The sequence below is a fragment of the Urocitellus parryii genome, chromosome 2, assembly GCF_045843805.1.
Source record: "Urocitellus parryii isolate mUroPar1 chromosome 2, mUroPar1.hap1, whole genome shotgun sequence".
NCBI lineage: Eukaryota > Metazoa > Chordata > Mammalia > Rodentia > Sciuridae > Urocitellus > Urocitellus parryii.
In genome coordinates this window covers 175,163,026-175,176,657 of record NC_135532.1, presented here as the reverse complement: position 1 = coordinate 175,176,657, position 13,632 = coordinate 175,163,026, and the positions used below count along the sequence as shown (strand labels likewise).

Sequence of the window (13,632 nt, the reverse complement as noted above, 5' to 3'; positions counted from 1 at the left end):
TCTCTGCTCAGTGGGTGAGACATTTTCTATTTTGAAAACTAGAAATCCAGATGTTAGGCAGCTTTCTGTCACTATAATAAAACACCAGAGGTAATCAACTTATAAAGGGAAAAGATTCTTTTTGGCTCACAGTTTTGGAAGTTCCAGTCCATGATTGGTGGAACCTATTGTTTTGGGGCTGTGAGGCAGCACATCATGGTGGGAGTATGTGGTGGAGCAGAACTGGTCACCTCATGTCTAGGAAGCACAGATAAAGGGGAAGGGAATCATAATTTCCTTCAAAGGCATGACATCTCACTAGGTCCTGCCCTCTAAAAGTTCTACCACTTCTCAACATTGTTATCCTGAGACCAAGCCTTCAACACATAGGCCTTTGGGGAATGTTCAAGATTTAAACTATAGCACCAGGGAATGATTTGTGTGTGTTTATGCACATGCACGCATTCATGCATGCCAGGATTGAATCTAGGGCCAAGAATATGCTAGGCAACAAGTACTCTACCACTGAGCTACATCTCCAGCCCAAAGAATTTTTCATTCTAGCTTTAATATTTTTATAAAGATGATCTCTCTTGCTGGGCACACATCTATAATCCCAGCAACTCAGAAGGCTGGTACAGGAGGATCAAAAGTTTGCGGCTTGCCTTGGCAATTTATTGAGATCCTGTCTCAAAATAAATAAATATAAAGGGCTGGGCATGTAGATCAGTGGTAGAGCACTCCTGGGTCCAATCCCTAGTACCACAGAAAACAATAAAATATTATCTCTGTTCAATGTAAATATTCAATAAAATAAATAAGAACAAATAATAAAGCAATTCACATTGCCATCCTTTGAACATTGTTTCAAATCAGTGAAGGGTTTGTCTTTTGAATCTTTACTAATTTTGAATTATAAACATAATACAATATATTCATAACAAATTCAAACAATATGGAAAGGAATGACATAAAAGAATAAGTCTTCCCAATCTGTTGCCCCAAGGTAACTTAAGTGAACATCACCTGTGACTTTTGCTATTAAAAACAAAGCCTCAGCTGGGGATAGAGCTCTGTGGTAGAGCGCTTGCCTATCATGTGCAAGGCCAAGGGTTCAATCCCCAGAACCATCACCACCACAAGAAAGTGTCAGTGAGTAGCCTTTCATGTATATCTTTACATGCTTTTGTTGACAATGCTTTTTTTTTGTACCAGGGATTGAAGCCAGGGGCTCTTAACCACATTCCCAGCCCTTTTTTATACTTTTATTTTGAGACAGGGTCTTGCTAAGTGCTTAGGGACTCACTAGTTGCTGAGGCTGGATTTGAACCTGTGATCTCTTGCCTCAGCCTCCTGAGCCACTGGGATTACAGGCTATTTTTATTGGCAATTCCTAGGGAAAAAAAAATTGTAGCTGTAAAAGAACTAGTTGGGAAGGCTTTAGATTGACTCCTCCAATGGGCTCTCCCCGTGTTTCCTCCCTCAGTGCATTGAAGAACCTGCTTGGGATGATGGGTGTGGCATGCTTGGACCTGGATTCTCTGCACAATGTGGACCTGCCTCTGCAGTCCTGGCAGGAGCTGTGATGCCACAAAATCATTTGGTGCCTTTAAAGTCCCTTGTCCTCTGTTTAGCACCTGTGCCATCGTGCTGGTTTGTCTAGTGACACAGGATCACAGCTTGACTCCACAGCACAGGGCAAAGGCTGCTATGTGCTGCTGTGTGCTGCAGAAGGAGGACCTTCAAGGGGATTGAGCAAACACTGACCCAGAGATTGAGCAAACACTTCCCTTCCCTGGCCCTCAATTTCCTAATGATCTTAAGCCCTTCATGATCTTAGGCCCTTCCATTCCTGTAGCTATGATTCTATGATTTGGTGATGGTACCCACAAGTAACACACAAGATTATTGCTAGGTTGGGTCTGTTGGAGTCTACCTACCTTATGACTACTTCTACCTGGCATCTCACAAGTTATGCAAATCAGAGTGGCTAAGGACATAGCTTAGTGGTAGAGCTTGTGCTTGGCATGCTTGAGGCTCTGGGTTTCATCTCCAACGCTGTGTGTGTGTGTGTGTGTGTGTGTGTGTGTGAGAGAGAGAGAGAGAGAGAGAGAAAGAGAGAGAGAGAGATATCCTTGATCATTTCAGCATACACACACACACACACACACACACACACTATACACCACTGTAGCCTATACATACTACATCCTGTTTCTCCATTCCCCTTTAGGGTTGTTTATACTTGATATTTTCACATATTTATACACACACACATCCCATTTTCTTTCAATCCACCTGCATTAGGTTTTGCCCTATCTTCTCTTTATTTATTCAACAAATTGTTGTTGAGCACTTACAATGAGCAGACAATTTTCTCTGTTGGACATACTGCATACAATTCAGGGAAAAGTTTGTGCCCTTGTGGAGTTGACATTCTATGTCAGGAATGTAGACAAGGAATGAGGTAAATAGTAAGTTGCTTTTCTGTGGGATGACCAGAACTATGGAGAAAAATAAAACAGGAAGAAGGCAGAGCATGAGTGTGGTAGAGGGACACAAGACCTCACCAAGAAGGTGCCTTGGCATTCCCTTGCCAGAAGGGATGGGGGAGCAAAGGCTGCATATATCTAGGGGACAGCTAATCCCCAGGCCCCAGAGGAAGGGAGCTCGGTGTATTGAGGCCACTGTGGCTGGTGCAGAGAGGAGACAGGAACAGCAGGAGGTGGGGGGGGGTGCAGGGAGCAGATCTTCTATACACATCAAGGCTTGATGAGAGGCAGTGTTTCATCACCATCTGGAAAGACAAGTCCTATGAAGTGAGTGGAGATGGCATGTCCAGGTACCACCATTGTTTGAGGTGCCTTGGTACCCAATGCCCACATGGAGGAAGGAGAGATGAGCTGGGAAAAGAAAGCAGAACCCAGCCAGGAGGGCCCCACATGTCTTTGACCCAGACCTTATCAAGGATGCCTGTGGCCTCCATTTTGCTAAATGCAATGACATTTTCTCTGACCACATTCACCCAGCAGCAGCTTTGGACCAGATTAGCCACTCTTGCTTATAACACTTTGCTTCTAGACTTTATGTCCTCTGGGTTCTTCTCATTTTCTTCGTTGGATCCTCCTGCCCATCTTGGAAATGTTTCAGTGCCTGGCCAGCTCCTCTCTCTGCAGGTTCCAATACATGTGGTAAGATGCTCACCTATGACATATGCCACATGTCCTTATACCCTGCCTGGAGTGTGAGACTGCCTGATCCTGTGTGCTGAGGGACTGACTCTGCTCTACCAGGATGAACCTCTCACTCAGTGGTTTGAGAGGCTAGAGAGTGGGAAGGCTTGTGAGCTGTCCCCACTCGGGTCTCAAGTGAAGGGCAGTGGGCTTCAAGAGAACTTCCAGGAAAGCTACCACTTGTGCCCTGGAGTCTAGAGTGTGATGCTGATGTTCACCAAAAGAAGTCTAAAGGCCTGGGAATGAGGCTGGAGTGGCTCATCTGTGAGCAGAGCCCACAGCTGCATAAGGAAAGGGCTGTCCTTCTGCCCTGCAGGACACAGCTGTCTGGGCCTGGTGGACAATGGGAGAGCTGACTGGAGTTATCTTTAGGGCACTTGCCCAGGAAGACCTTTGGGAAGGTCTGTCCTGAGGCCCAGGGATGAGGAAGAAGATGCCCAGCTGGAAGAGGCATTCTCTTGACCATAGGATGATAGTCCGAGGTCTCCAGAGTTAGTTAGGATCTCTACAGAATCCTCAGAAGTGCCCCAGGGAGGAAGAACCAGCTCTTGGGTGTCTGCCAGGTCAGGGCAGCAACAGTAGATCATTGCCGGCCCCTGTGCCTAACCTTGGGAGGGTTAGAGAGAAGGGAATAGGAGAGGAGGAGCTAGAAAGTGGGGAGAAAGAGGGAGAAAGAACCTCTGGCCTCCCATACTCTTTCTGGCCCGGTGAGGGGTTAGCTTCGAGTAGGATACAAGTTGGGAGTTTGGGTGTCCACACAGGGTTGGGCTGGACTGGAGTTATTTGATTTGTGGACTGAGCTGGACTCCACCAAAACAAAGTGCCTGCCTGTGTCTGTGAATGAGTAGAAAAACTCTTAAGACTTACCTGAAATTTCATCCTGGGGTGGAAGAAAATAGCTGACAGGTGAGGCTGAAGGGATCGAGAGGAAGAAGTGGATTGATCAGTAAACCATGTACACCAGCACCACGTAGCAGGACCAGAGCTTGTTTCTGGACATCAAGACACAGTCCAGCAGACTCTGGAGGCCTGTTGAGGAGAACCAGGGAGTTCCGTGGCTGGGCAGTGAGACCTTGGCTTGAGTACAGGTGGGTCCTTAAGCGGACGGACTGCCAACATCTGCAGCCAGAAGCAGCAGGTGGCTTGGGAGGCTAGGGCAAACTCGTGCAGTCTCTGGCCCTTTGGCATGTCTGACAGGAGTAGCAGTAGGCTGCTCAGGAGCAGGTGAGGGTTCCTGGGGAGGGTGGGGAGGTAGCCCACATGCTGAACCCGAAGTGGTGAGCAGTGGGATTAACCCTTTATTTCCTCTCAGAGAAAGCCCTTTATAGGCAAACGGCCAGATTGAATTAGGCTGACTTGGACTTAGGGTCTTCCCCTGGGGACTCCAGGGACATCATCATGATGTTGGTTTGAGGTATGAGGTGAGATCTGGTGTAGGGGGTCTAGAAGGGCTGAGCAATGGCAACAGGTTTAACAAAGTCCCCAGAGGAGGAAGGCAACTCAGATACCTCTCATGCATCAAGGTTGACTCTCTCCATAGATGCCAGCAACCCCTTGTCAGAAGACCTCATGGGCTCTGCTCTAAGGGGCATCTGTGGGGCCACCACATGGGTGACTATGCTAAGCAGGATTTATGTTTTCCTGGTGCCTGTATGCCATCCATTGAAAAGAGGTGTCTGTGGACACTGCTCCTGGCTCCCTGGTCTTGGAGATGTCATTCCGGAAGTCCTTTTCTGGTAGAGCCCAGTGAGAGAGTGACAGCACAAGGGCTTCTGCCCTAAAGATCAGATACCTGCCATCTTGGGGGCAAGGAGATTGACTCATCCGGGGGATTTTGGCCCGAGCCTTAGGCCTACCAAGCCTCCAGCTTGGCTGCTCTGTGTAGAGGGGACTGGGTGTAACGGGTCTTCCAGGCTCCAGGCCTGGGCAGAGACTCAGGAGTCCTGACACTTTGCTTTTTCACTAGGGAGGCTTGAGATGAAAACCAAGCTGTGAGATGACGATAGTTTAGGGCTGGAAGAGATGATGTCGGAGGGAGATCAACCTGACCCCCACACCATCGTCTTCTCTCTCCAGCCTCATTGCCTAAACTCCTCCCTGGCAGTCCATGCCATCTCCAGACTGAGAAACTCACCCCTCATTTTGAGTTGAACTTCATTCTTGGCCCTGGTTATGTTCTCTGGGAATGCATAGAGCAGAGCATCTTTAATCACGTCCCCCTAATTCGGAGTAATCGTCTCCAGCACCTTTGGCTCCGCGATATGGTTCCTCTACTATTTTTTCCTCCCTTCTTTTGAAATTGCATGATATGGATTCCCCAGCCCAGGGTAGGGCCTGCCTGGTACAAACCACTTACAAGATTCAGTCTGAGGAGAACTTTCCAACCCTGATGTGCTGACCATCCTGGCCTTCCTGCTATGCCGTGGTCTGGGATGTTTGCTTCAGTGCCCCAGCAAGCCCTGGGCCAGGGGAACAGGCACTTCTCCTCTCACTTCATTCTCTGGCAGCTACTCTGGTCCTCCTGTAAGGGGCATCATTATTCCATGCACCACTCAGAAAAATCACTGTCAATTAAGTTATGATTGGTGAAGATTAGTTTTCACATCAAGTATAGGTCATCCCTATTCTGAAAAAAAGCATGCCCGCACATAGGATGAAATGTGATCACACAAGCCACCTTGTGACATGAGGGCTAATGGGAGAAGGCATATCAGGTGTTTAGTGTGGTGTTTGGCACCATACACACTCAGCAAATGATTCTACTTTTATTAAAACCCTGTAGGTGGTGCGTACCTGTAATCCCAGTGGTTTGGGAGGCTGAGGCAGGAGGATGGCAAATTCAAAACCAGCCTTAGCAACTTAGTGAGACCCTGTCTCAAAATAAAATGTAAAAAAGGTCTGGGGATGTAGCTCAGTGGTTAAGCACCCCCAGGTTCACTTCCTAGTACTAAAAGAAAGAAAACCTCTGTAGCAGCTGCCCAGTGCTCCCATGAAGACCCTGTCCACCTCTCCAGCCCTCCATCCCCCACTTCCTTCTGTCTCTGCACTGACTGCAACAGATGGCTCACGGTGGGGTCCTCTTACCTCTTCCTGAAGGGTTCCATCCCCATGAGCCCCCTCTTGTTCATGTCCTCAGATGTTGTTGCCTTTGGAAGGTGTCCCTACTGCCCTCCCTCTGTGCTTCTGCCCACCTCCAACAGGATCCCTACAGCCAGCACATCTGTCAGCCTGCTCATCTGTCTCCTTCCCCAGAACGTGACTCCATGGACAGGGACACAGTTAATTTATCTTCATGTCTCTCGCTTCTCGCAGTGCCAGAATATGACAGAGGCCTGAGAAATGTTTGCCAAATGAGTGACAGTTTTTCTCATGCTTAATAAAACTTGAATGTGTGTAGTGCTTTATAGTTTAGCAGGTTGCTTTAAGATTTCTTTCCTTATTTTATTAATCTAATCGCTGTTCTTATTTTACAGCCAGAAAAACTGAGTCTCTATTAGGGACACACCTGAGGGCACAGAGCCTGGTTACTGACTAAACTGGAATTGGAACCTGGCTCTGGCCTCTTACCACGTGGGGCTTAATGGGCCCTTCTGGTCAAAGACAGCAAACTGGCAGCCTCTATCATACATGGCTTAGGGACATGCTTAGGCCCACATAATTTTTTTTCCCTCCAAGGTGAATAATTTGTCCAAACATTAAAAAATTAGACATAACACCAATGACTAGCTTAAAAATCTGAGCATCTGGCAACTCTGGGCTTTCATACTCAAAAGAGTAGCAACTGGCATGTGCTCTACTGCTAGGGTCCAATACCCACCCAAGTCTCTGAACTGTCAGCGTGGCCATGGAGCAAGGTTTTTGTCCTGCTCACAGTACCCCTGTAGCACTTAGCTTGATGCTTAGAAGTCACCAATGGTGGGGGGCAGGTGATGAACTACCTGCTGGTGGGCCAGCTTGGCCACACCTCCGGAGAATACCACGTGTTGTTGTCAGTAAACCCGAGGCTTTGGCAGGGACCCCGGTCAGCTCCTGCCTTGGCAGTGTCCTCATTCTAAGTCTGCCCCAGGGTAGGAAGGTAGGAGGTGAATGCAGCCTTTCTCTCTTCCCTAGGACAAGGGGGATGCTGGGGTGAAGGAGCTGGACAGCTTGAACAGTGACCGGCTGAGAACCATCCAGCTCAACGTCTGCAACAATGAGGAGGTTGAGAGAGCAGTGGAGACCGTCCACTCAAGCCTGAAGGACCCTGAGAAAGGTAGGGGCCATTCAGAGGGGGCATGTCCTAAATGTCCTCCTCCATTTGCTGGTATCCTGCCCAAAGTCTCCTTTATTTATTGTTTAAGCTCTTCCTCCTGCTCAGAGTAGGAAGTGGATCAAGTTCAACACACCTGTGCAATAGGGCAGTGTGAAATGTGCCAGAGGGCGATTTGGGGAATATACGAGAGCTGGATGGGTATGCACTGGTTTGGGCCAGTTCAGTCAGTTCTCATTGGATGCCCATTCTAGGCCAGGTTCTGGGCTGTGTACTCAGGATGACCCAGGCACAGTCTGTCCCTGAGGACATATAGGACATTGTAGAGGGACTGGTTATGACATCAGGGAGCCGCACACTGAGAGGTAGGATAGCACAGGAAACCAGGATGCATCCAGTCTTGGGAGTTGGGTGGGAATGGGTCAGTGTAACAGAGGGTGGAGAAGGCCAGTCCAGGAGCAGGGAGCATGGACAATGGTGGGCAGCGGCCCAGGATGCTGGGCCCTGGTGAGTGGTCTGGTCCCAGGGTAGAGTCTGGTGGAGGTGATGACAGCAAATGAGGCTGGGGAAGGAGGTCAGCAGGGCCTTGGGTGCTAGGCCAGCAGAGTATGGCTGCCTCCTTAGGACCCTCAGGAGCTATCAAAGGGGTTGTCTGGAGGAGGTGGTCTGGAGGGGTCTGTTTGTGAAACTCACTCTAATGTCACATTGGCAACATGGAGGGTGGTTTGAAGGGGCATGTGATTCAGAAGTCCTAGGCAGGGTGGTGGACATTGGAAAAGGAGGGATCAGGCTCAGGAGTGCTGAGAAGGCAAAACTGGAGGGGCCTGATGACTTGGGCATGGGACAAGGGAGACGCAAGAGGTCTCTATCCTACATTCCTGGTGTCCTCAGTTGCAGGAGCAGGTTGAGGTGCGGGAAGACACTGAAGTGCCCATGGGACACTTGAGGGAGTGTCCAGAAGGACTTCTGGGGACTGTGAATATTTAGGGGCCAGGTTTGTTTGAGAGGTTAGATAGAGTGCCCCAAAGCTAAAGGAACAGAAAGTTTTGGGGATCCAATAACCAACAGGGTCAAATACTGCAGAAGGTCCCTGTAGCATAAGCACCCAGGTGTCCCCAAGTGTTTTCCATTTAAGCCACATGGAAGACCTTGATGGGAAGAGCTCTGCTGACCAACTCCAAGGGGCACCATGCATACAGACCAGGGCAGCAATGGCTGGGATACCATTCAGCTGGCAGCTCAGGGCATCTGTGGAAGAGCAGAAGAGTGAGTCTGTGCAGTTGACCTTTGTGTTCTCACAGCCCAGGCAGAAATAGGGTGCCTCATCTAGCTCTCTGCTTTTCTGCACAGTGGGCTGGAGGCAGCTCTCCTAAGCAGTGACTCCATTCCCCGGATGGGGAGGATGGAAGGGGAATGGCCAGCGCCTGTGCTGTGCCTTCTGTGCTGAGCACAGGTGGGTCAGGTGGAAATGCTGTCATCTCTGAGAATCCCACCTGTGCTGTGTGGCTGTCTGTGGACAAGCTGTTGCTTTACAGGTATTTTGTCACTGGTGTCCCCTCAGCAGGCCCAGTGCCACCCCCACCCCCACAACATCCTTTTTTTTTTGAGCACTGTTCTCTGAGGAGACGCCTGTGAGTTACTGAACATCTGTTTAATAATTAACAGGCAGAGCCTGCGCTCCTGTCCCATTAAGAAAAGGCAGGATGGGTCCCACTGGGATGATTACCAGCCAAGTGCAGAGCCTGCCTCACCCCAGCAGTGGTAAATCTGCTCCACCCTCTCTGCCCCTGCTAGGAGGTGGGAAATTGCCCCCATAAACCATCAGGCAAGAAAACAGCTGCAGTCAGCGCCATAAAGCCACAGCAGTTGCAGCCTGTGAGGCTTGTGGTGATTTAAATTGCTCATGGAAAGGAATTGCCAGGGGGGACCTGGTACAGAATGGCCAGGACACTGGGGCAGAGCCACCTCTATTCCCTGTACTGGGTTGGCCAGTTAGACTAGCCCAGCAAGGCAGGGTCCCCCACGCCCCCAGCCACACAATGGGAGGTGCTGTCCTCTGCCCTGGCAACTAGGCTTAAACCCAGCACCCAACACACAGACTTTTCCCTCCTGCCTTTTCCACATGAGGCATTCTGGGGAGGGCTTAATAAACCACTCACCACAGCCTTCCTTAACCCATACTGAAATTTTTGGAAAAGGATCTGAAATCTTTTAGGTCCAAAAGAGAAAATAAATCTGTCAGATATGTGGTTGCATGCCTCCTTCTTTCTCTCCCCTCTTTCTCTTCCTCCCCCTCATTTCTACTCCCCTTCCTCCCTTCTGCCTCTGGTTGGCTTTTTCCTGGTAAGGCAGCACCCATCCCCACTCCTCGGGCAGTGCTGGCTCTGAACTCCAGATGGCGCCCTCCCAGAGTTTTCCACCAGCTCTGGCCACCTCTGATTCACATCCTACCCAGAGAGGAACTTCTCAGAAGAGGTGTCCTTCCCCACCCCTGGATATTGGGGCACATTTTGATGGCAAGTTTGTTGTCTGTCACTCTGGCTCCATAGAACAGTTGCTACCAAAGCCTGGGGAACCAGCCTTGGGGGTTAAGATGAATGGAATTGTCTTGATTAGAGTGGTCCAGCCATCTGCCACCAGCCCCTTTTTTCCCTGGCAAGACTCTAAGGGACTGGACATCTGGAACCTCTGACCACACTCCCTACCCTCATCCTAAGGGAAAGCTGGGACAAAGGATCAGAGGGCAGCCTGTGGGTGTGGTTTGATCTTGGCATCATTACTTACTAGTCAATCAGTAAACATTTACTGAGTACTTGCTGTATACTTGGTAGTGTGCTGAGGAGCAGAAGGCAGCGTGCTGGCAGGATGAACTTGTGGTTGGACACCAGCCAAGTGGCTTCAGGACAAAACCTCTCAAGGGCTGTTATGGCTTTGGGGGTATTATGCTGTGGGCAGGGAGGGCCCTATCCCCCATCCTCATTCTGGAAGTGAGTGGGAAACTGTATTTACCCTGGGCTTTGCCTCTTTTTAATTTTTTAAATTTTTTTAAATTGTTGATAGAATTTTATTATTTTTTATTTATTTATATGTGGTGCTGAGAATTGAACCCAGTGCCTCACACATACCAGGCAAGTGCCCTGGGCTTTGCCTCTTAATTGAAGTGTGACTTGGGTGTGAACCATCACCTGGGTGGGTCTCACCTCCATCTGTGAAGCAGGATGCACTGTGAGCTGCCCCACACTCATGCCCAGATCCGACCACTGCAGGAACACAGATAGAACCTCAACAAAAGCTGTTCTCAGGTTGAGGAGTGGGGAGCCGGACATGTTCAGATCTAGAGAGGCAGAATACACGGGAGGGTGGCTGGGAAAGGCCTTGTATACTGAGTTGCAGGAACCCAACTGGGAACCTTAGGAGCAGGAAGTGACTAATGGGAGGAAGAAGGCCTGGCTGAGGGGTCATGGGTAGAGATGAAGGATAGAGACCAAAACAGGGAGACCTGGGAGGAGCCTTCTCTATAGTACAAGAGTTACTACAGGTGGAAACAAGAAGATAGAACTGATTCTAATGAACACAGCAAAGAAAAACAATGTCGGCATGGGGTTAAGTATAAGGGTTATGTCCCCAGACAGTCCTGAATCCAAATCCCATCTTTCCCGCCTGCTAGCTGGGTAACACTGAGCAAGTTGCTTCACCCCCCTAGGCCTCAGTTGCCTCCTCCAGATATGAGAATTGTATCTACTTTATAGGTCAGTTATAAGGATCAGGTGAGTTAATGGGCTGATCAGGTGAGATTAGCAAAGTGCTTACTTAGTTCAGGGCTGTTATTCTGATACTAACAGTCCTCAGGGACTCCTTAGGTGGAGGAGAAGTGAAGAAGTAGTCAAAGATGAAAGTGAAGCCATTAACGAAGGGGAGGCGCAGGCTTGGCAGCTTGGGAGTTTGATGTGTTGGTGGTGGCTAGGGTGAGATGGGGATCTGTGGGACCTAGCAGCTGGGGTTGCGGGGAGAGGGCTGACTCCTGAAGGGATGTGGGAACCATGGACATGGAGATGATGTTGGAACTATTCCAGAAAAACAGCTGTCACCCAGACCAGCAGGAATGCTGTGAGTTTATTTAGAGCATTGTCTGAGAGATACCAGGTCAACTACTACCCCTTGTCAAGTCAGCAGAGCTATAATCAAGGAGTAGCATGCTTTCACAGGTCAAGTTTAATTAAGCTTCTTTGGATAGTAGTGTCAGATATAATTGTTTTATTTTCAGGTGGAAAAATTTTCAGGTGATATTGTCCCACATAAATCAAACACAAAATCCCTGGAAAATTCCACAAAGTACAGAAGTCTACCTCATAATTCGGGAGAAGTAGGCCAAGGACTGGACATTGCAGGACACCTCTTTTTGGTGTATCAGGGAGGATGCTAGAGATGCTAGGGTGTCATTAATGCCAAAGGAACAAGTGAGCATTCAGGAGCCATTAGGATTACTCATGTCCTAGATAGGTGGAGGAAACTGAAGGCTAGGGGTCAGGGTCATCAGCACCTGGCCCCTGGAGACTAGAAAGGGAGACCCAGAGAGGGTCAACTGGGCTGGGGCTGGGAACTCAGAGTGGTGTCAGAGGGGATGCAGAGGGCAGAGTTTTCATAGAAGCCTGGCCGTGGAGGGAAGGAGGGCAGACTGTAGGGTTAAAGAAGGTTGTTTAGGATATAAATTAGAGACATGGTATTGTAGATAGTCATTCATCCAACACACATTTATTGAGCACTTTATGTGTATAGTTTTAAAGGGAAGGAGCAGGGAACAAGGAAAAAGCTGAAGCTGTGTAAGACTGATGGTTTCCAGTGTGGCAGTAGGGAGATGAATAGGCCCAAGTGTTGGCCACAATCGCATGGAGAGGCTTCCTGTTCTTCCTGGGGCCTGGGAAGAGGCAGGGGTGGGGACAGGGAGAAGGTGGGAGCTTTGGGTTGCAGGAATGATTTTTATGTCAGTAGGTAGGCTTCAAGGTCAGGAGGTCAAGGTCGAGGTCAAGGTCACGAAGGGTGCTGAGAGGGGAGGCCCCAGTGGCAGGCAGCCATGGAGAGTGGAATAGCTCCTCACAGAGGCTTTGTTAACTAGTAATTTCCTTTCCTTAATAAATGTCCTTAATTCTCCATAATTGAAGGAGAAGGCGCCAGAGGTCAGTAGATGAAGCTTTAATTTGGGGACTATGGAAGGAAAGCAGCTAGAGAGTAATTACTCTGTCATTTACACAAGCTTATTTCCCTGATGAACTGAGAAAGCCAGGCCAGGCCCAGTTCCCACAGGGGACAGGGGAGCTCAGTGCTGAAACTGTGCCTTGAGAAAAACTCAGGACTTTCAGCTGGACAGTGAACCCCAGGAGACAAGCTCTGAGAATTTCCACAACAGAGAGTCTGGGCCTGACTCTGTCCTAAGGCCCCAGTCTAGGCAGCCCTTATTGTTGGGAGCCGGCGACCGCACCCTGAATATGGCGCTGGTCTCTGCTTCCGCTTCGTTAGCAGTTAGAGTTGTTAGAAGTAAACAACTCCTTGTAAGGCTGTGGGGCTGGGCTCTGGCCTGCTTCCGCTGCGCTGCACCTATTAGACTCCTCCACGTGGTGCTAGTTCATTGGCGGGGCTGGGTACTTAAGCTAGGGCAGACCGACCGCTCGCTCTCTTGTTCCTGTTTTCTCATCATGATTCAAAGGTCCTGAGTAAACTGCTGAAAGAAGAATCCTGTGTCGTGTTTCCCTTGCCGGCTAGGTGTCGCGACACCTTATGCCCCCAAAACTAAACCCCAAGAAGGTCCTCAAAACAAGGCTCTCTAATGCCTGTAGCCCCCAATTCAGGTCCGGCTCTGCCTCAGCTTCCTGATTAAACTTACATCTGTCCCTTCTCCTCAAGGCCTCAGTGTCCCTAGCTGATTAGTTAGGAAACTAAATAAACTACAAGAACTCTCTAGGACCAGTATTCTCTAAGTTCACAAAAGTCAGCCGTCTTTTGTTAGACTTGCAGGAATCAGTCAACCCAAGTACACCATGACAGTGTGTATGCTCTTAGCCCCAGGGTGTCGCTCATGCTAAGGAAACGGTCTCTGCTAGCAAAGAGCACAGGGAAACACAGGGGATATTAGTGAACTGAGTCATGGGGCCGTGACATCTAACAACCAACAGTGTC

General features: G+C 49.2%; 2 protein-coding genes across 4 annotated transcripts in view; one reads left to right on the top strand and one right to left on the bottom strand.

Moving 5' to 3' along the window:
- Apod (apolipoprotein D) overlaps nt 1-13,632 on the bottom strand; it is a 356,333-nt gene that overhangs the window by 142,699 nt on the left and 200,002 nt on the right. The gene's annotated exons all lie outside the window — the stretch shown is intronic.
- The window catches only part of Bdh1 (3-hydroxybutyrate dehydrogenase 1), a 60,909-nt gene that overhangs the window by 42,917 nt on the left and 4,360 nt on the right, over nt 1-13,632 (top strand). For all 3 annotated transcript variants that reach the window (XM_077795367.1, XM_077795366.1, XM_077795365.1), the window contains exon 5: nt 7,323-7,464. In XM_077795367.1, coding sequence (XP_077651493.1) covers nt 7,323-7,464 — 142 coding nt within the window. The remainder of the gene's footprint in view (nt 1-7,322; nt 7,465-13,632) is intronic.